General features: G+C 47.1%; 1 protein-coding gene across 1 annotated transcript in view; it reads left to right on the forward strand.

Annotated features, from left to right (window-relative positions):
- Positions 1-1,410: 1,410 nt before the first annotated feature.
- GABA-B-R3 (gamma-aminobutyric acid type B receptor subunit 3) overlaps positions 1,411-22,926 on the forward strand; it is a 394,949-nt gene continuing 373,433 nt past the window's right edge. The window contains exon 1 of the mRNA XM_050182939.3: positions 1,411-4,122. Within this exon, the coding sequence (XP_050038896.3) occupies positions 3,601-4,122 (522 nt within the window). The 5' untranslated portion in view covers positions 1,411-3,600. The remainder of the gene's footprint in view (positions 4,123-22,926) is intronic.

Raw genomic sequence — 22,926 nt, forward strand, 5'->3', positions numbered from 1 at the left:
CGACTCGCGCCCCCTCGCCTTCCCTCCTCCTCCTCCGGCGCAACGCGAGCGCTCCAAGTTGCGCGCACGCAAACCGGCGGCTGCCGCGCGAGCGACCGGTAGCGCGCAGAGCGAGGCTGAGACGCCGTCTACGGCCAGGCGGGCCACAGCTCTGGTACGCGCGTCTCAGTTCTGAGTTGCTGTGTGGAAGCCACTGAGATTCGGGTTCGAGGCTCGCACGACGACTCCAGAACGCGTGCTTCCTTCGTCAATCGGTGCTTTCGCAGTGTGCAGCGGCATGGCTTCGACGGTGTCCCGGCCCACGTCATGATGGTTGAGGCGTGCACCGGGGTTTCATGTTTTGACGCCGGCCTATCGACTTCTCGTCCCTATTGTGAAAACGTGCTTGTGGGCGACGTCGTGAAGCCTTTGTGTCTGTCTCCGTGCAATCAGTTTCACTTGGTTCCTCCTAGGCGCTCTCGGGGCTGTGCGGTCCACGTGTGAGTGTTTACGCGCGTCACGACTTCGTGCGGGTGCGTTTTGCCGCTCCATTTATCCTCGGAGACCACCTCGCGACGTGACACGTGGGGAGCACGACGTTTCTTGCTGACCTCGCGCGGCTGACTTGGGTGGCTTTGCTAGTCGGTCTTCCTCTTTTAGGTATGTCAGAGTTTCGGTGGTGGCACACGTGAGCATATTGATATACAACTGACTGTCTGCAGTTAGTGTATGTAATAATAAGTAAGAAAAACAACACTGCGTGCGTGACTGGTGCACAACACAGCTAAGGCGTGTCTTTTTCTGCGCGGTCGTTCGTGCCTGCCGGCATCAAAGTGGCCAAGTGAGTAGCGCATAACTGATGATGGTGTTACGGAAGAGATAACCCATCCAGCCGCATGAAACAGATTATTTGTAATCACACAAAAAGGAACACTTCACTCAAGATGTTGCAAGTGTTTACCGGAAACGTTTCATGTACGCCGAAACACCGATGAAATATTAGCGGGTAACTTTCTTAAAGGGCATATAGCCCGTCGTAGCCATAGTACTATTATTGTTTTACATTCCCGTACATTTTTACCCAAAAAGGATATTCATACCCATTGCGCTGCAAGTTTTTATGTATTTGTCTTTCCTAAGGGGAAAGCTTGGCAAGACATCGTAGAAAATTTGACAGAACGTAAGCGTCTAAGAGACTCTGGCACCGGAGTCAACTCCTTGCCGAAAAGTAGTGCTTGCCTGCAGAGAGTTGTTTGTCTATGCTATGACGCTAACATGCACAGGCAGACGTTCCTCCTTCTCGGCTTCGTACTCGCGTCCGCTCTATGAAGGCATGGCTGATATCTCTCCACTAATGTTCTACGCAATCCGCTAAGGAAGTTGCGTGCTATAGATATTGAATATGTATAACAGTCGCTTGTTGGGGGCGAGTTCTTGAATAGTTGAACAGGGACGGAAGAAGCGAAAAGACGCGAAATAATCAGAGAACGTGCGCGGGCCACACGCATGTCCGGGAAGGGGACATTCGGATAGTACTGGCAAGGATGATTTTCAGTACACGGTCCTCCTACTTACATCGCCATTGCTCACACTGTTCTTGAACACTTTGTCAAAGGCTACTCCTTTGACCGCAATTTATTCTACGTCTCAGTTTTCAACCCGTTAACGTTACTTAAAGCTATACGCAATGTGATGAAGCATGTCCTGGAAAAAGCATTTCCTTCGGGTTACCCATTCGTTGAGCTACACTGCTTTGCCCCTAGTCAGACTATACTTCTTTGAGGAAAGCTTTATATCACTTAGAGAGGCCCATTACCTCGCAATTGAAAGAACGATCACCGGTAGATGTTCCTGTAAGTACACCGCTGTGGAGTTGTTGTTATCACTTGTGCACACAGCTGTATTCCGCTCAAACAGAACTGGCCACAGTGATCTACATTGAAGAAACCATTAGAAATTGCTGTCTGTTCAGCAAAGAACGATAATAAATGGAACCGAGAGGCCCAGTATTTATTATCCAGCAGTTTCAACAACGATTTACTTAGGTAAGATCACTCAATCTGAGAAGAGTTAGCAGAAAACAGTTGTTTGTAAACAATAGTTCCAGAAAAAGAATTATAGGTATTCTCGCAGTTTAAATTCTTGCGATTTGCATAAGGCTGCGGGTTTTGTTAAAAAGGTGCAGAACAAAAATTAATTTGTACATATACAAGGTTCTGCAACAGCTTTCATATTGCTGTTCACAAAAGTGAGTGTCATATACAGTAGCATTAGGTTTCCGTGACATGGGTTTCCTTTCCGCACCTTACATAAACGTGTCGAAGACGCTTGGGCGGTGTTCCTTCTCGAAGAGCTCCGTCACCACGCACCAGTGATCGTGACAACACTTCACTGACCCCGCACGCGGAGCGCTGCCTATGTTTCGCCAGGCCGAACAGTCCGCAGACTTGCCGTGACATGCGTGCGCCATGGTGATTGCACACGTGGGCGGCACCGCGCAATTTTTGGCCCGATATGTGGCAGCCTTCCATTAGCGCGAAATACATGAGCCGAGAAAGGTCAAGTATCATCGTGCTTTCCGGGCCAGTAGGCGGAAGTCCATGAACAAGTCCTTGCCGTTTTTTTTTTCTCTTCTGCTATTTGTCTCGCATACGCCGATGGCATCGCGACGTTGATGCATGCAAGGTTTGGTGACTGTGCAGGTAGTTCGCCGCGTAAGGGCCTCTCGATAAAGTTAGTATTCTCTCTAAATGAACGCTCTCCATTGAATGGAACATTCACTTAAATGACATTCGCTTCAAAACCTCATGCACCTTCCAAGCAACACGTGAACGGTTGCTACTATGCGGAGCGGGGCTTCTGATTGGTTGCTGCTTGTAAGAATTGATCTGTACAATGGCAAGGCGGTGCTGTCTACATGTTTCTTTATCTCCACGTAGATGTGATACTTTCACATAGCCGCAGAATGAAGTGTTTTCTTCAGCATGTATGGCATCCGGCAGGCTTTTTGCGAACTAGGTTCTTGCAGTAGGCAGCTTGGGTCATTGTGTTGCGCACTTGCACTAACAGTCTCTCTTTTTTTTTACGCCGCCGAAGGTTAGTTACGCCACAGAAGCTCGATCTGTTCGTGCAGAGGACATTTAGCTTGTGTCCTACACAACGCTTGGAATTTTCGTTCAAGAAGCGGTCCCGCGGGAGCACTAGGCAGTCTTGTTGTCTCACAAAATATTAGCCGTGCGGATAAGCCCGCGACGCGCCTCGCCTCCCTTTGTTTATACACGGGTCTCGACTCAAGTACTAAGACTTGGCGCCACTTCGTTTTGGCAAAAGAAGCGGCCAGCGGCTAATCACACTCGGACTGAGTGACGAAAGAGAAAATAGACGGAGGCCTACGACGAGGAAAGCGAACAAATCTCGACGTAGATGACCGACCAGAGGCGACGACCGTGTCGCAAGACGCGTCGCCCAACTCTACGTGCAGGCGGCCAATAGTGCGTGCGTGGGCTTCTTGCGCGCGAGAAGCGTTCGTCGCACCCGCGTCGCCGGGCGTCTCCACGTGCTCGCTGCTGTCGTCGGTGGTGGGATGCTTGGCTCACGTGGCCCCTCGGCCGGCCAGACTCCATGGTGGTGACGACGAGGCGTCTGCGGTGCGGCGCCCTGCTCTCGTGTTGTCTTCTTCTCCTTGTGCGCGCGGGTGAGCCGTCGGTCAGCTACTACGACGTCCACACTGTCGACGCTGGCTTCGGCGGTTTGAACGAGACGGGACCTTGGGACGTCTTCTTGAACGACACCACTCTCGTGCTCAACTTGGACCCGGTGAACGCCAGCGACGCTGACGGTGAGCTGCTCTCTTCGTCGTCGCCCTCCGTGGACCAACACTACGACCTGTTGCCGTTACGGAATGATTCGGCGCCGCTGCTGGAGTATCGGGAACCGTTCCCGCCACCTTCGTCATCCGTGGAGGTGGCCCGTGACGCGCGCAAGACGGTGTACCTGCTCGGCCTGTTCGAACTCACGGGTAGCTGCGAGGCCGCGAAAGGCGGTCGTGCCGAGAGGGCCGCGGCGCGGCTGGCCATCCGACACGTCAACGAGCGCAACGTGGTTCCCGGGCACATGCTCGAGATGTACGACAACGACACGAGGGTGAGTTGGCACCGTGCGACCTTTTCTTGTGTCCACAGTGGCGCTGGCTTGTAGCCCATTACTCTCGCGTTCGGCTTCGCTCCCATTGCCTTACGCCGAAGTAGACGAGTGTGTGTCTTTTACAATTGAGATTTTTTGCAGCAATCTTGTACAGGTTCCTTTCTTTATAGTACAAGTTTATTTTAGCAGCATACGCATAGTTGTGAAGATGATGAGCGTAACGGCGAACAAGGGCCTTAGAAAACGCCAGACGAAATTGAGCCAGGTGAAATTGCTTGGCTCTCACAAGAGCAACGAGATTGCTTAGAGGGCGTTTTCCCCCCCCTGATATTCCAGCCTTTATAACACTGTCTTCACGAAGTGCGAAATTTGTCGTATTATCGGAGTTCGTCGCCTCTAGTAGCCCAATTGTGCACAGGTCTTCCGCCTGACACTCCGTGGAGAAAGAAGTGAAGCTCAGGGGACAGAGATTAATGTTCAGCGGAATCGCTTTATGGTTATAAACCTGCAAACATGTCATATTGACAACTATAACTGTGCCGCGCATCAATTTATTGATTGTACAAGCGATCTATGATGATGATGATCGAGAACAAGGTGGGAGATATGCCAAGACATTGACTAGTGTAACGAGGAGGTTAAGGGTATTTTGTTTTTCTTCGCCGATTTTCCTGCCTGTTGCGATGTGACGTGCACCACCAACGACGAAAGCAATCGTGTTCCGCCTCATTTGTTGTTGCTCGGCCACAAAAGCCTTAGATCCACAGCGCGTCTGCCGAAGTTTTCTCATATCTAAGTGAAGAACGCAAATGCAGCTTTGTTTGAGGTGTGTATACAAGCTTGCTCCACAGAATGCTCGCAATAAGCTGAAGGAAATCGACGTGGTGCCATGACCTGCTGGAACAGGCGACGCTCATTAGGGCGGCTATAATGCAACGATTTCTTTCGCTTGATTCCGTTCTTTTGCCATCCACCGCTTGCAACTATCGTAGTGAGAACATAGGTGGAACGCTGCATGGACCATTGAAAAAGCGCGATATGGAGAATAATTGGAATAGAACTGTTACATCATCCCGACCCTGCTATCGACCAGAATGGAAAGGGAGATTGCGTTATTCTACGGTATACCAAGCTGACCATCGCTTCATTTTCCGCCCGCCGAGTTCATTCAGTGGATCACCTGCAGTCACACCGGTGTAAGTCGAAATGAGACAACCGGCTGACTGGAGGCTGATGCTAACTCATTAAATTTGATCACCAATCTGAAATTCGTTCACTTTGATGCCAAAAGCATTCTACGTAGGCTGTGTAGGACTCTCTTTGAAGAAATGTGACTCAACGAGCAAACCAAGGTGTCATTCCTTTATCTACTAGACTCTACAGTTTCTGTAACACGAAAATTGACCGTACCTTAGGTACCATTCCACACCGTTTGCAACTGGACGTTGCCTGCGCAAGGTGAAAATGCACTGGAAAAAGGGAGGAGACAGAAAGGGTGCTCATATACACACCTCCAATTTTGCACAGCATGAAAAAGAAGACAACCTGCAATTGTACCTACTGTGACACCTGAAGCTCTTCTTCTGACATAGGCTGTCCATAGGCTGTCCACAATATTACAGCACAGACTGTTGACAATACGACCAACAGCGAGTCCATTTTTGCGTTAAGTTATTTGAACAGACGTGAAATTTCCATTGCGAAAATACTTGGTACATTGTCATGCCCCGCTAAACAAATCTGTCCTTTGACAGCCCCATACAAGATTTCGTTGTAGACAGCATTCTACATAATTTGATTTGATTTGTCGATTCTTATGAACTCCATGTATATTGAGTTTTTGACGTCAGGACTACTTAAAAAATGACATTCGTGTGCCATGCGTATAGTAGTGTATATTCTGCAGAGTGCACATGAACCTTTGCTTAACGTGAGTATACATGTGAGTCGCGTATTCATTGTTTTTTTTTTTCATTTTCCTTTTTACAGGCTTGGTAATTTTGCGTGTGTGATATTTGCGTGCGTATTTATGGGAACTAGGTACTCATAAATTCTTACGGTGTATTGACGTAGCCGACTCTAATATAGCTTAATTACCTTCTTATCTATATGCAGTTATTATACACCAGCAGAAAATCGTGGCTAGCCTGCTCAACAGTGCAGAGCACCTGCATTGGCTTTGAGGTGCATGCGGGTGGTTTCTGAGTGGCGAAGTTGCTAGCAAAAAGCCAAAAGCTGGAGATCGTAGTAAGGTTTACGCTTTATTGAGACAGATGTTGTGACTACAAACTCATGCGTGCCCCGAATGCAACCGCCCTTATTCCCCGCAAAAGAAGGCGAAGAATTGTATAAAGCCACTTGCCTGGTCCCCTTGTAGGGCCGATGGTGTAACTTATATACCCGTGCAGTAGTAGGCATGAAGCACATTATTTAATTCGCTGCCCACAACCTAGCTAATTCCTGTTGCAGAAATGTTAGAGGAGAACAGCTGGGTCATGTTCACCGGAGATAGGCACTCGGTCCTAAAAGGGACGACAAGAAGGAGCACTGACACGTCATGTTGTTTAGGAACTCACACGATATAGTATGCGTGTTGTGTGCCTCCTTTATTTTAGCCTGGTTCATCCTCATCATCATCATCAGCAGCAGCAGCAGCCTTTTTTATGTCCAGTGCACGACGAAGGCCTCTCCCGGTGATTTCTAATTGCTCTCGTCTTGCAGTTGCTGATTCCAACTTGCGCCTGCGAATTTCCTCACTTTATTGCCCCCACCTAATTTCCTGCCGTCCTCGACTGTCAAGCGCGGACTATCAACCGTCCATTTAGACAGTTACTTAGATAGCTCGCGCTTGGTGTCCTGTGTCTGTGTGGCTTTTCTTAATTTTTGACGCACAAGTTTGAGTATGTTTAACGAAGAAACCCGCTGTAGAGATTCAGTGAAATTATATGCCAATAAAATGCAAGTTGTCAGTCGCTGAGACTACGGCGCCAGGTACCCAAACAGTAATTTGTTTCCAAGCCTTTATTTATTTTTTCGTCGTGTCTTGTGCATCGCTGCCCCCTACACCTCGATTCGTGTTCATAGACGGTCTATAGCTCGCTTCGTCTTCGTGCCATGTTTTTTGTGTTGTAAGGAATACTTGTAGAGCCATGAGAAGATATGGAGCAATGAAGGCGAGGTATATACAGTGTTTTCAAAGTTAAAGAGTGCTTTCAATAAAAAATTCAATTCCATTCTGTGTAGGTGGACTGTATATATGGCGATAAATACGTTCATAATAAATACGTTGATTGAAAATAATAGGCACATACCACAATTAATTTCGTTTTCTCAAGATTTTTCGTTGTTGTTTTATTAAATTACACACTCAATGCATCTTTTTTTATTTTCACCTTCATTTGTTTGACTTTTTATTTATTTATTGTTTGGTCACCAAGATGACTATCGCTTTACGATGGCTATGATTTACGGCCAGTGGTTCCGTGGCGACACTGTAAATGTTCTTGGCCAATGGGAGGTCTATACATGGCCGATGACGCGTCGTGGGCACACTGATGTTTGTGTAACATTGAATGCAGAACCTTTCCAAGGGAAGCGCCATGAACCACTTTCCGTTTGGCCGAGAGACGTCTATGGTTAGATCACCCACAATTACTATGGGAGGGGAGTCGGTAGGGTTGATCCGACCAAACGCGCGTACGCTTGGCGGCGCGATCTTCGTCCGCGTTACGTGCCGCCCGCCGCGCACATTCCCGCTTCTGTTCACGACGGTGCTCTTCGGAGGCGCGCTGTTCCTCCGCAGACGTCTCCGCACGCGGCCTACCCATTGCACGGTTGGAAGGGAACTGAGATCTGCGTGGTTTGCCTATAGAGCCCGCGACGTCAAAGCGCAATGCATACTAATCACTGTCTATTCCGGTTTTACTTGGTTTATTACGATATTTTTTACCACAGTACGTTTTGACACTCCTCGCCATTAAACGCAGGTGGGGCAGACCCGGCGATTCGCTTTTGCTTTATGCTTTAGCTCTTCTAGCTCTGGGGTGGCCGCCATCTTTTTTGCCTACGCACACATCAACCTATAGCGTATAATAAGCTCCGCTGTAAAACGGGATGCTAGCTACGCAAAATTTACTTGCACAGGATATTTATGAACTTTAGTGGTCACGATTATCGCGAATAATTAGAGTAATAAAACGCATAATTTAAAAAATATTCATAATTAACTTTTTTACTATCACGGTAATGGTGCTTGTTTATATTTGAAACGTCAAGACAATCGTATTTAAGCACAACTGCAATTTGTTCGATTCTACTGGAGTGCTTCTCTTCCCAGATTTTTATAATAAATTTCGCATTAAGTGACGTGAATCTCCACACAACGCCAAGCCGTTGTGGAACGTGAGAGGAAGTGAGGAAGTCAGCCGTGGCTTGTTCTCGCCAGCCAATAGCAAGAGCGCGTATTTTAGTAGTTTTGTTCCGCTTGCAAACGATGTGTCACACGCAGTGAGCCACGTCGCATCGAGTGCCCGATCGACGCGACATTGTGTCGAGATCCGTGCCCCTGAATGCGAAGTTAGCTGAATGAGTTTCAAATTGGATGATGAATATTTCGGAACAGTAGCCCTCCAGAACAATCAAATAATGAAGTTGTCCTCCGACACGATTACCTTTAAGTTCCAAATATAAATATATACCACAATCGCGATATCAAGGAAATTAATTGAGAAGTTTCGTTAAGTATGTGTTTGGTGACTAATTTGTGTGAAATGTGTCTGCACGAAAGTGCATAAACCACCTATGCAAGCAGATTTTACCTAGCTAGCATAACATCTTTATTACTCATAGTTTATCATTGAAGCCCCAATATATTTATCGCTGAAATGCAAATAATTTGATAATAAAAGCCTGTATAAATAGAACCTGGCTGTAAGGAAGTTGCAAGACGTACACGTTAACGGAAAAGTACAAAAAGAAAAATTGATGATACCTGAAAAGGAAGAACGAGCGGCCGCCGACGAGCTCTATTTTACAACAGCATGGTTCCGTATTCATGCTGAACGCCGCAACATGCGCTTCTTAACTTACCAGGCAGCTGAGCACGTTTGCTAGAACCTCAGAGCCGAGTTCAGAGTGAACCATTTGAATACATAGCTTTAAGTTTGAAATTCCGCTTCGGAAGATTGCTGACAGCCTGGATTTTCCAAACAGTCGAGAGAAAACATAGGGAATGACAAAAACTTGAGCGGAGGACCATTTCTCACAAGAAGAAAGAAGCACTGCATGCTGAAACGCTTGAAGTAACAAGCGGATTTATTTTTCAAAGAGATTTCCATCGGTCGATAAAAAAGTGCACACTCTTCATGCTCAACTGTACGCAGTGGAGGTAAAGTATGCGCAGTCAACAACGGTAAGTGCACAAGCGTGGCAAAAAGAGACCCTCCCGGTGTTTTCGCCAATGCGACGGAATTTTTATCATCTGGCCTTGTAAGAGAAATCAATTTAGTTCTTTTATGTGGTGTCGGAAAACTCCTTTGTTCGCGGAAAGCCCGAAATGCGTAAAGCATGCGTCTATTCCAGCTCGCTCGCCCGCCCTCGCGGCTTCGGCAAGGGAAGCAAGCATTCATACTCACTGCACTGAATCGGCACAATTCCACCCGTTCGAAGCTTTACCACAAAGTGTTTACGCTTATCCTACAGTACCATCGTTGTCGGCGAATGTGCATTTTTGGTGGGAAGGCCAATTTATACGAGGGCAAATCAGAAAGTCCTTGCCCCTATTTTTTATTAGCCAAGATAAGGTACATACAGGTAATTACAAATATGCGTACTATTCTACGTACGTTACACTATTTTTCCACATAGTCCCAACACAGGTTTAGACATTTGTCCCATCGCAGCACTAAACTTGAGATGCCCCTGGGGTAGAATTCGTCCGGCGGATTGTGGAACCACCGTCGGACTGCTGCCTTCATCGCTGCACGTGACTCGCTGTCCTGCCAGGAACTACATCAGCGGACCGAGAACGTGGAAATGACTAGGGGCGAGGTCCGGACTGTATGGTGGGGGGTCCACACACTCCCAGTGAAATGACCGGAGCTTGTCGGCAGTCAGTGATGCACGCGGCCTGGCCGAACGCTCATGGTCATGCAAGTCTTCACGGCCTTTTGTAAACTCACAACACCACCACCTCACACTTCTCGAAACGAGACACCTTTCCACATACGTGGGTTGCATTTCACTAGATTTCGATGGGCGGTCGTCCCTTTCTCCATAGAAAACGAATCACACTTCGTTGCTCGTACGCCATGGGTGTGTGAAGCACAACCGCCATCTTCAACTACTGACACCAGCGCCGTGCCACGAAGTTACCCGCAGATAAGGCCAGGCCGGTCCAAGAAAGGTCCACCGCGGGGAATGGATATGTTGACTTCGCATTTATAGCCGTCATTTGGCTAAAAAGATAGGAGCAAGGACTTTCTGATTCGCCTTCGTATATACTGCACCAGAAATGTAGAGGCGCCATTCTGCCGGCAAATTGTCATCTGTCCGATTGACGCATGCGGTAAGAGGAATTGATACACGCAGTATGCATGTGGCAATATTATTCCTTCGCACAGCACTGCCGGATCCCTCTGACTTGCATATTATAGGTAGTCGGTGGAGGGGCGGTGGTTGGTGCTATCGACGACGGCTGTTCAATAGCCCCCCCCAACGGCGGCCTCTATATACGGCAATGCCGCGCTGTTGGGAGCGTCTTCCAGCGTTTTACGCATAGCGTTCTTTGCAGCTAACTATCCGCGTCGCGAGCAATCATCCCCAGAGTTCGCCCTCCGCTGTCGCCCTTCGGCGCCTGTTCTGTGGATTGCAGACTGAGCTAAAGAGTACCTCGATTACTCCAGTTCTTTATGTTAGGCAGCGAAAATAAGATAGATAAATAAATAAATAAGTAAATAAATAAATGGTAATACTAAGACAAACAAATAAAGCAGAATTAAATGAAATAAATAAACATAACAACATCGCAATGGAGAGTTCACTGACATCTATCCAAACCGCTGCCCGAATAATGTATACACTTTGAAGTCCTGTTACATTAGTGGAAGTGTTCACGCACTAAATGGATGGTGTAGGTTCAAACGCACGCCTCCGTACCAGTTCCGTCCCCAGTAAAGAGCATAAGCGCGTCACTTCGCTTGTACCTGAACAGCACTGCTCAGCATAAACTGTTTGCTAACTCTGTGTCTACTAAAGATTATCTTAAAAATATACCTGTATTTTGCGGTATATGACTTGCTGGCCATGGTCCTAGTATCTTTTGCACTTTAAAAGGGCGCTTGTCGTTGCGTAGCTGAATAAGCAAAAGACCGTGGGTTCAATTACCAACCGCGGCGGCTGCACTTTGAAGGGGCCGAAATACAAAAACGGTGAACACGAAAAAGCCAGCCCTGAACGATACTGCTAGGACGACTGAAAAACCACGGCGCTTCGCAGCTTACGTCTTTCATAATGCAGGCAGTACAGGTCACATAGTAAACAGTGAGGTGCAGCTGATAATTTGTCTAGGCTCGCATTGAATTTTCGAAACAATGCCGTTGAGTACCTGGAAGAAAGCGACAGGCTGGGAAGCCGCGACTCAGCGCCGGACGCGGCTTGATGGCCGCCGATTAGGCGGGCACTCGCAACATCGGCACACGGGAAAGACGCCGCCCTCGTGGCGCCTGCGCTTCCGTCGCGGCACTTTTGCGATGCTAGCAGGAAGCGCCACTCCTGCACGGGATCGAGGGGGCGTCGGCGAGGAGCAGACCCCGACCTGAACGCAGTCCCTACATAGCCGCGTACTCTGGGTGCGAGCAGCAAGGACCACGGCCTGTCGGGATGCGTCGCCAGTGCTGGCCGGCGGCGTTTGAGAGCGTGCGCCATCGAGCACTGTCGAAGACTCGTAGCGCCTCTGACAATGCGGAAGTGACGTCGATGAAACGGAAGCAAGCGTTTCCAACCTCTTCGCTTGATTCGCCAGTTAATCCTACCTACACCTGAAAGAAGAATCGCAGACATTTGCCGCGCAGGAAACCGGCGAGGTTTCTCGAGGAGCAAGCTTCCTGTAAGGAAAATTCGTCTAGCTCGAGCTCGAGAAATCAACTTCGAGGATGACTGGATCGATTTTTTTTTTCTTTTCATAAAATAGCGACTTCCACTTAGCGTATTTCATAGCCGCTCACTTGGTTGGGTAACTGTATCGACTGCTTTGTGCGCATGAACTCTATAGTAGCTTTCGAGCGTCAATGTACTGCCTACAATTTCGTAACGCAGCCAGGCAATCAGAGGTGTCAGTGTTCTTTTTTCACTACACAACAAGAAATTCCGTTTTCTTTTTTTATTATTATTCCTTTAACACCATTGCGGCCGTTATGAAAACGAATGCGCAACTCGAAAATATTCAGCACATCGGGCGTTCACCTTTATTACAAACCCGATCATTAGCCACAAATCGGCTCGTTGGCTAAATAAACTGGGCTGGAAGCTGGCGTGCACTAAAATTAGCTTTCTTTTGTTAATAAATTATTTAACCTTCTTCATTTGACGCTCAGCTGAAGAGACGTTCTTCAATTCTGCCTTTCCTTCCCTTCTCGTTGTGCATGTAATCACTTTTCCCGCTCTTGATATGAGGATGCTGCTCACAATGAATGCTGCTCAAAATAATTTCTATGACTTATTATACTTCTTTAGCTTTCTGGCTTGAAGATATTTATTTGTAGTGTATTCTCAACGCATGTAATAAGGAGCAGATTCATCGCCTATCCGATGCAGACAGTTCAAATGCAAGCTGTTTAAGTTAGTGCAAAAAAAGAATCAACTTAATTTGTCCTCTTGCAGATATATACAGCTCATTCTTATCGAATCAGCAATGCTGTTCTCTCATCGGTCGGGGTTTGACAGGTAGGCAACCTTCTGGCAACCTCGATGTGCTATTCTCATATTCTTCGTACAACAGAGAGAAATGCCATATCCTTAGTATTTTCTACTGGAGTCTGTTTGCAGCAGCTGATAACATAAGAGAAGACATTTCTGTACGTAGAACGACTGCGGGAGACATGGTGAACTGACAAACTCAATTACACACACTGGCCTTCAACTGCATCTAGTAGCAATTGCGCAATGAGGACATTATTAGAGACGTATCGACTGATACTGAGTAGAAGACGGCGCGGTACTGTTATGAGCATTCAAATTAGATCCTATGGATATCGATTCCCCTGTATCCCGAAACGCGGCCCTACAGCCAGGAACGCGGTCGACCAGGAGTCTCTCCTGCACTGTTGTTCCGTTTTTCTATAAGGGCAATTAACCAAACTCTTGCTCCGAAGTGTCTCTCGATCTAGTGCAGGTACGAAGGCAATGATTCCTTTTTTTTATGTCTAGAAGTGTTTGCAGGAAAATTGAATATAAGAAACATTGCCGCATCTCTCTGTTCAGGCAAAGCGTAACGTGAGAACATACTCTGAACCCTCTAATTTTTCTGAATTTAGGATGTGCGCCCAACATTACGCTAATATCCGCACGAATTTCGTTGTTGTTCAAACGTACTTATTTTTAAATAATTTTTATTATTCTTCAACCCCCTCCCTCCCTCTTGACTATTGCCATTAGGGGCTGACTAGACAGGAGTAGTCCTAGCATCTTAGAGTTAGATGTTCTCAATTGTTTACTTTGGGAAGCAAAGCTTATTGTATTCAGCTGAATAACATGAAGTATCAATGCTATACAACTATACCAGATTAGTGATAGGCCTGTGGTATGGTAATTGGACATGAAGAAATAATGGAGAAAAACAAGAACATACGACTAGGCCTCTCACAAAATAGGATCCTGCTTTTATTTTTAGATAGGCATGGAACAAAATACATGTTGCCACAGTTTGTTAATATGGCCGTCTTAAGATGTTCAATATATATTGAGTACATGAGGCAACACTGAAACTCAAAAGAAATTCATGTGTGTTTTAGCATTACACACATGTCATGTCGACAGTCTTATAATCAACGCATGCACAGTGCCTTGAATATTGGAAGGAGAACTTTCTCCTTCCCTCGTTTTCAGGAGATCGAATGAGTTTTCCTCGCCGGAATCAATGCGTTTCGTTTTCGACCTGTCTCGTCAGCCCCAGCTACTATCCAGCCCTCCAGAGCTAGCTTTCCGTAAAACGTGACCGGAAAGTGAAAACGAGTGGAGCACCGCTTGCTTTCTTCGTTTTATTTTTGTCTCTGCCTAAGCAACCATTTGATCACTGGCTGGGCCGAAACATGGAGGTCGTTGAGTAATGCTGCCCTGTTTTTGGCCTGACGACGATCCGGTTATAGGTGTCCGTCGAGTCTTCTTGTATGGTCATACATCAGACCAACAACACAACAAACACATTAACAATAAAAACAAAAAGAGAGCTGCGGGCAGTTTCCTTCACCGCTTGTCACTCTGAGTGCGCCTTCTGCGACGCGTCATCCTGGAAGCGCAGGCCCTGAGCCTTCTGGGAAGCCTTCGTTAGGTCGAGCGCCCTTGTCCAGAGCAAATCTGCATTCTTGCCGCCGCTTTTCATTGTCTGCGGTTGCTATGCTGCTTGACCCGACATAGTTCACCCCATTGATTTCATTGGACTTTTTAATGCAAAAGCATGAAATGACTCATGAGGTGGAAAATCCAGCGTTCTCGGCATGACCAAACCATGATAAAAAAAATGCTATGAACCCTCGACCTTTCCTTGGAGTAGACCCCACGAAATTTGGTGTTAATTAAAGCGACGAACCCTCGACCTTTGGTGTTAACTAAGGCGAAGATAACTAAGGCACAGATAATGAATATAAAGTAAGGCACTAGAACCCACGACCTTGGGTGAAAGTCAAACCCTAGAGCTTCCGTTGTGGCATAATGTCTAAGCATCGCGCAAGGGTCGCAATGCCTTCGCATCCATCCACATAGGGATAAATAAGTGGCCCTTGAATTTTTCAGAGCGAGCGAGCGAGCGAGCACGGCCAAGGGTAAAAGAGCGAACGCGGAGCGCAGCCGGGTGGGAAAGACGCGAGGAGGAAAGCGGAAAAGGAGCGTGCAGCGGAACCACGAGGCGGAAAGAAGAGGAGGAGGGTATGGCGAAAGCTTGAGAACAAAAGCGTACTGCGGCGACGATGGCTACGAGATGGCGCCAGAGTAGCGCCCGTCGTCTGGGAGGTCTGTCTGCGGCGCCTTCTGTAAATTACGCCCACGCCTCAGCCACACGCTACCTCTCGCGATCTCCAGATTAGCGAGGTTTCGCTCCGTTTGCAATGTATCGCACGACATAGATTGTCCGCGCCAGCCAATATATCGCGAAATAAAAGAACGTATAGAGCTTCGCTAACATTTCGTATTAGGGAGTATCTTAATCCTCGGTTGGTTTTTTATCACTGCTCTGAAGGGACAAGCAAGTACAACGAGTGGATTTGAGTCAAGCTTTACTTTCGAATTATTCTAGGTCGAGGGCAACAAGCGATCAATGGCAAGCAGGAATAAGGTAAAGTTCAGACCGATAGCTTAACCATAAAGGGGTTTCACATAACTTGAGCCAAATTTTAAATATATACGAATGCTACCTAGCTGGACAGAAACAAGTTAATGGTGTTTGCCGTTGCTTGGAGATACTCAGATTGTTTTTTGCATTCCACCAGATTACATAATTAGTCTGAAATAATGAAAAAAAATTAATCAGTTTGTCAATTTTTATAATTCGATGAAAAGTGTCAATGAGAAAATTGTAGAGCAACATGAGAAGCTCCTGATACAGCTTTCTGTTGCTCAATACATGCTACATAAAAGTGTTTTTTCGAGCGTGAAAGAAGTCTGCGAATACACGCAAAGTGCTTCGATCGGCCAGTCGCGCGGCAATTTTGCGTGTATTCGCGGTCTTCTTTGACATTCGGAAAAACACTTTTATGTAGCATGTATTGAGCGACAGAAAGCTGTATCGGGTGTTTCCAATGTTGCTCTACAATATTCTCTTTGACACTTTTCATCTACTTACAATAATTGAGAAGTTGAGTGATTGATTGATTAATACTAATTAGTATCTCATTAGGCGGGATGCAGAAATAATCGCAGTATCTCGAAGCGACGGCATACATTATTTTGGTTCGGTCCAGCTATGTGGCATTTGTATATTTTTAAAGTTTGGCTCAAGTTACGTGAATCACCCTGTAGAACTGGAGCATCAGGCATGTAAAATGATAGGCGGGCAGAGTGTAAAGAGAAGAGGAAGAACGCTGAAGGAAATACCTTGTGGCAGAATACCTAGAGCAAAGTTTGTTTATTTCTTTATCTATTCATACTATGAAGCTAGAACGGAGATGTACGCATTTAGAGCATGAAACACTGGTGCGCAAAAAGAAAAAGAAAAGAAGGATGATAAAAGTAAATAGTTGGGAGGTAGAAAGACATGCCGTTGACATTTACATTTGTGGGCATTAGAAAGTAAGTGCTTGTGCACGTACGTCTATGCGAATTTGATTCTTGGTAACATTGTGCGCCTTTATTTTTTCCCGGCTACAGTCTGCCTTTGCCCTCACAGCAGACAAACGAGAAAAGTGGCAGACCTGTGCAATAGACTACTGGCAGAGGCTGTTTGCGCTGCCGACGATGCAGACGGCGCCCGCAACAGCGTGCGCACCTGTCCCCACTGCACACAGCCAATAGGACGCACCGCCAACGCGAGAACATCCGCCACACGAGACGGTGCGGCCTCCGCACGCCCAGGGGACCTCGCGCAGCCCTGGCGTCTCTCCTGGCTTTTGCCAAGGAATCCGGGTTTTTTACATTGGTCGTAGACCCTGCTCCTCCCTTCGTGCCTTGCACTCCCGACACACTTTTTCCGCTTCCTCATTACTCGCACTAGGCCAAAGAGCCACCCAGCCAATAAAACATTTATTCAACCAATGAAACAACGTGAAGTGTCCTTCCAGTGAATAAGGAGCTTGGCCAGCTGAAGGCTACACCACCAACAGACGACGGAGCAGTGTCGCATTGCAGCTGGGGACTTCAGCCGTATAGCAGATATCAAGGCCAGCGAACACGCGGAGAAAGAAGCGTTGACTGACTCATTGTGCAAAACATTTGGCACGCTGCCGGAACGCGCTAGCGATAAATCGCCAATTCGCTTTCTATCTTCCTTCGTTCGCCTTCCCGGTTCTTCACGCCTTAGTAACATCTATAATGCGTTTTCTTTCGTTCTCTGTCTGTTGGTAGTGCCATTTGGGACGGTGCAGACAACACAGGAAGAGACAGCGGCATAATCGCCAGCCTGGACACTTTAGTATTCGTAACTCACGCACAATATTTCCAGAGCCAGCCAATACCATGCAACGTTAGGCAGTGCCTTCAGTGGAAGTTTGGTGGTTTTGTGCAATAAGTGAAGGTGTGTTCCTGCAAAAGTGGTAGATAGTATAGTCTGTGACGGGCCCTTTACCTGCACTTCAGCCTAGCTGTACCGAGTCGCCGTTCGGGACGTCCGTGCAATAATGCTTCGCATCAGGAATATTGGTGATAGAAAAGACAGAAGTTGCACTCATCTGAAATCACGGCACGGTGCACGTGCGTTCGCTTAGTTCTACAAGCAGGCTGTGTTCGTTCATTCGCTGTGTAACCAGACGGGAAGGAGGAGGATGTTTCGGTGTCATTACATTGATGCCGTCCTCTTTCTCCACCTCCCAACCGCCGCATTTCCCTTTGGAAAATTTTATTCTTCCGAAAACTCCTACAAAATGAAAACAGATTAGAAGCACACTCGAGGCTCCCCTTGGAATTACGAGCAGGCAGACACACCTGCGAAATAAAGTGTTGTCTATGCTACATGTATTCACACGTGCCACCGTCCGAATTCATAAAGCTTCTCGTACGCAACTCCTCATATTGGCCGGCTGCGTCCGCTAATATTATGCCCGGCATCAGGATTGGCTGCAATTTTCTCGCACGAACAATTCTAGTGTATGTGCATCTTGTGGATACGGGCCCACATTCTAGAACCCTGTGTTAGATGGTCAGATGGCGTACGTAGGCACAGTCCTCGGGAAGCGTCCTACGAACGGGGAAAGTGCGTTAGCAGCTTAATGAAGTTCCCCAGTGTGGCGGACATTCTGTGTGGTCGTCCTTATGCGTTTCTTGCTCTTTACAGCATTTCTTTCACCACGAGCGATAATAGCACGCTGTCCCTGTTTAAATTTAACATTCTTGTCCCTTCCCGTCCTCCATACGGCGGACATGCACCGACAAGAACCGTGTGCGTGGCGTGACCGGTCGCAACAGCCCCGGCACCAGCCGCTCGCGTGCGCAGCGATGATTGGAGCAGAGCGCCGCTGCATGGAACGGCCACTGCCCCTTTCCGGTTACCCTCGCTCGCGCCACTCGGGAAGAGATATTGGGTCGCGCTCTACTCTGGAGAATAGTTCCGTTTCAACGACGGCTGAGGATAGGCTCGCTATAGCGCCGTGCAGCGCTTTGTTCCGGAAGCACTGATCCAAATCGGCTATTCGAACCCCATGCTGGGCAGGTGAACTGCAATTTTGGCTGGGCTGATTAAGCTCTCCGAAATACCACTCCATCATAGAAGTACGGTAATGGACGCTACATAAGCATCGTAGTGAGTAGTCGCAGTGGAACATCGTTTACTGACCCATCTGCGTGCCAACACAGAATGGGTATGTTACACAGTGAAACAACAAACGGTGCCTAAGCATTCTCTGTGGAACAAGCATGTGTCTTCAATGGTATAATTTCATTGTTCGAGCGCAACTTTGTACGCCTTCTATCTCGGGATTTGGCAAGTCTGCTTCGTCGGCTTCTTGCCGACTAAGGTGGGCCGGTCACATTGCAATTTAGTAAAATGGGCTGTCCCAGGAGATGGCGTAACTAAAATCGGCCATCCCGGAGACACTGTAGTCAGCGTTCACTTGGATCACGTGAGTCTTACCGACTTGCCAGGCGTTGCGGGAGATTCACAGTTATATCATCATCATCATCATCATCATCATCATCATCATCATCATCAGCCTAGTTACGCCCACTGCAGGGCAAAGGCCTCTCCCATACTTCTCCAACTACCCCGGTCATGTACTAATTGTGGCCATGTTGTCCCTGCAAACGTCTTAATGTCATCAGCCCACCTAACTTTCTCCCGCCCCCTACTACGCTTCCCTTCCCTTGGAAACCAGTCCGTAACCCTTAATGACCATCGGTTATCTTCCCTCCTCATTACATGTCCGGCCCATGCCCATTTCTTTTTCTTGATTTCAACTAAGATGTCATTTACCCGCGTTTGTTCCCTCACCCAATCTGCTCTTTTCTTATCCCTTAACGTTACACCTATCATTCTTCTTTCCATAGCTCGTTGCGTCGTCCTCAATTTCAGCAGAACCATTTTCGTAAGCCTCCAGGTTTCTGCCCCGTAGGTGAGTACTGGTAAGACACACCTGTTATACACTTTCCTCTTGAGGGATAGTGGCAACCTGCTGTTCATGATTTGAGAATGCCTGCCAAACGCACCCCAGTCCATTCTTATTCTTCTGGTTATTTCAGTCTCATGATCCGGATCCGTGGTCACTACCTGCCCTAAGTAGATGTATTCCCTTACCACCTCCAGTGCCTCGCTACATATCGTAAACTGCTGTTCTCTTCCGAGACTGTTAAACATTACTTTAGTTTTCTGTAGATTAATTTTCAGACCCACCCTTCTGCTTTGCCTCTCCAGGTCAGTCAGCATGCATTGCAATTGGTCTCCTGAGTTAATAAGCAAGGCAATATCATCAGCGAATCGCAAGTTGCCAAGGTATATTTTCCATCAACTTTTATCCCCAATTCTTCCCACTCCAGGTCTCTGAATACCTCCTGTAAACATGCTGTGAATAGCATTGGAGATATCGTATCTCCCTTTCTGACGCCTTTCTTTATTGGGATTTTGTTGCTTTCTTTGTGGAGGATTACGGTGGCTGTGGAACCGCTATAGATATCTTCCAGTATCTTTACATATGGCTCATCTACACCCTGATTCCGTAGTGCCTTCATGACTGCTGAGGTTTCGACTGAATCAAATCCTTTTTCGTAATCAATAAAGGCTATATATAAGGGTTGGTTATATTCCGCACATTTCTCTATCACCTGATTGATAGTGTGAATATGGTCGATTGTTGAGTAGCCTTTACGGAATCCTGCCTGGTCCTTTGGTTGACAGAAATCTAAGGTATTCCTGATTCTATTTGCGATTACCTTAGTAAATATTTTGTAGGCAACGGACAGTAAGCTGATTAGTCTATAATTTTTCAAGTCTTTGGCGTCCCCTTTCTTATGGATTAGGATTATGTTAGCGTTCTTCCAAGATTCCGGTACGTTCGAGGTCATGAGGCATTGTGTAGATAGGGCGGCCAATCTTTCTAGGACAGTGTTCCCACCATCCTTCAACAAATCTGCTGTTACCTGATCCTCCCCAGCTGCCTTCCCCCTTTGCATAGCTCCCAAGGCGTTCTTTACCTCTTCAGGTGTTACTTGTGGGATTTCAAGTTCCTGTAGCCTATTCTCTCTCACCTTATCGTCGTGGGTGTTACTGGTACTGTATAAATCTCTATAAACTCTTCAGCCACTTGAACTATCTCATCCATATTAGTAACGATATTGCCGGCTTTGTCTCTTAACGCACACATCTGATTCTTGCCTATTCCTAGTTTCTTCTTCACTGCTTTTAGGCTTCCTCCGTTCCTGAGAGCCTGTTCAATTCTATCCATATTATAGTTCCTTATGTCCGCTGTCTTACGCTTGTTAATTAACTTAGAAAGTTCTGCCAGTTCTATTCTAGCTGTAGGTTTAGAGGCTTTCATACATTGGCGTTTCTTGATCAGATCTTTCGTCTGCTGCGATAGCTTACTGGTTTCCTGTTTAACGGCGTTACCACCGACTTCTATTGCGCACTCCTTAATGATGCCCATAAGATTGTCGTTCATTGCTTCAACACTATGGTCCTCTTCCTGGGTTAAAGCCGAATACCTGTTCTGTAGCTTGATCCGGAATTCCTCTAGTTTCCCTCTTACCGCTAACTCATTGATTGGCTTCTTATGTACCAGTTTCTTCCGTTCCCTCCTCAAGTCAAGGCTAATTCGAGTTCTTACCATCCTATGGTCACTGCAGCACACCTTGCCGAGCACGTCTACATCTTGTATGATGCCAGGGTTCGCGCAGAGTATGAAGTCGATTTCATTTCTAGTCTCACCATTCGGGCTCCTCCACGTCCACTTTCGGCCAACCCGCGTGCGGAAAAAGGTATTCATTATCCGCATATTATTCTGTTCTGCAAACTCTACTAATAACTCTCTTCTGCTATTCCTAGAGCCTATGCCATATTCCCCCACTGACTTGTCTCCAGCCTGCTTCTTGCCTACCCTGGCATTGAAATCGCCCATCAGTATACTGTATTTTGTTTTGACTTTACCCATCGCCGATTCCACGTCTTCATAGAAGCTTTCGACTTCCTGGTCATCATGACTAGATGTAGGGGCGTAGACCTGTACAACCTTCATTTTGTACCTCTTATTAAGTTTCACAACGAGACATGCCACCCTCTCGTTAATGCTATAGAATTCCTGTATGTTACCAGCTATGTTCTTATTAATCAGGATTCCGACTCCTAGTTCTCGTCTCTCTGCTAAGCCCCGGTAGCACAGGACGTGCCCACTTTTTAGCGCTGTATATGCTTCTTTTGGCCTCCTAACTTCACTGAGCCCTATTATATCCCATTTACTGCCCTCTAATTCCTCCAATAGCACTGCTAGACTCGCCTCACTAGATAACGTTCTAGCGTTAAACGTTGCCAGGTTCATATTCCAATGGCGGCCTGTCCGGAGCCAGGGATTCTTAGCACCCTCTGCAGCGTCGCAGGTCTGACCGCCGCCGTGGTCAGTTGCTTCGCAGCTGCTGGGGACTGAGGGCCGGGGTTTGATTGTTGTGTTCATATAGGTGGTTGTGGCCAAGTACTGCACCAGGGTGTCCAATCCTGCTCTGGTGAGAGAGTGCGTTACCGGTTCTGGTCACCGGGATCAGGCCGCACTCCAGGCCTGTTTGTGCAATTTTCTCAACACACGTTTTTTTTTTTTTTGTATTTTCCGGTGGAGAATTGTGCGGCACCGGGATTTGAATCACGGTCCTCTTGCACGGGAGGCGGATACGCTACCGTCCCCGCAGGAGTTAAATTAAAAATTAAATTATGGGGTTTGACGTGACAAAACCACTTTCTGATTATGAGGCACGCCGTAGTGGAGGACTCCGGAAATTTCGACCACCTGGGGTTCTTTAACGTGCACCTAAATCTAAGTACACGGGTGTTCTCGCATTTCGCCCCCATCGAAATGCGGCCGCCGTGGCCGGGATCCGATCCCGCGACCTCGTGCTCAGCAGTCTAACACCATAGCTACTGAGTAACCACGGCGGGTCCCGCAGTTGTACGCCTAATTTAACCTACAGTGGTGCCCTATTTGATCAGTCAAGGTGGACCAATCTGAGCTCGGTTATACCGCACGGATGGCACTCGGCTAGAGAACCTGGTATTTATGACCTGCACATGTGTGGCCATACATAATTGAAGATGTATATCTTTCTTTTTTTTATTTTAGGAGGGTTCTCGTACAGTGATAAAATAAAGGAAAAGACATTAAAAAGAAACAAAAAAAGAAAGAAAAAGGGGAAAACAGTTATATATCATTTACTTAACCGGCGTCACGAAAGCTTCGCATCATTTTGTTCTCGAAG

The sequence above is a fragment of the Dermacentor andersoni genome, chromosome 4 (genome assembly GCF_023375885.2).
Source record: "Dermacentor andersoni chromosome 4, qqDerAnde1_hic_scaffold, whole genome shotgun sequence".
In the NCBI taxonomy this organism is placed as follows: Eukaryota; Metazoa; Arthropoda; class Arachnida; order Ixodida; family Ixodidae; genus Dermacentor; species Dermacentor andersoni.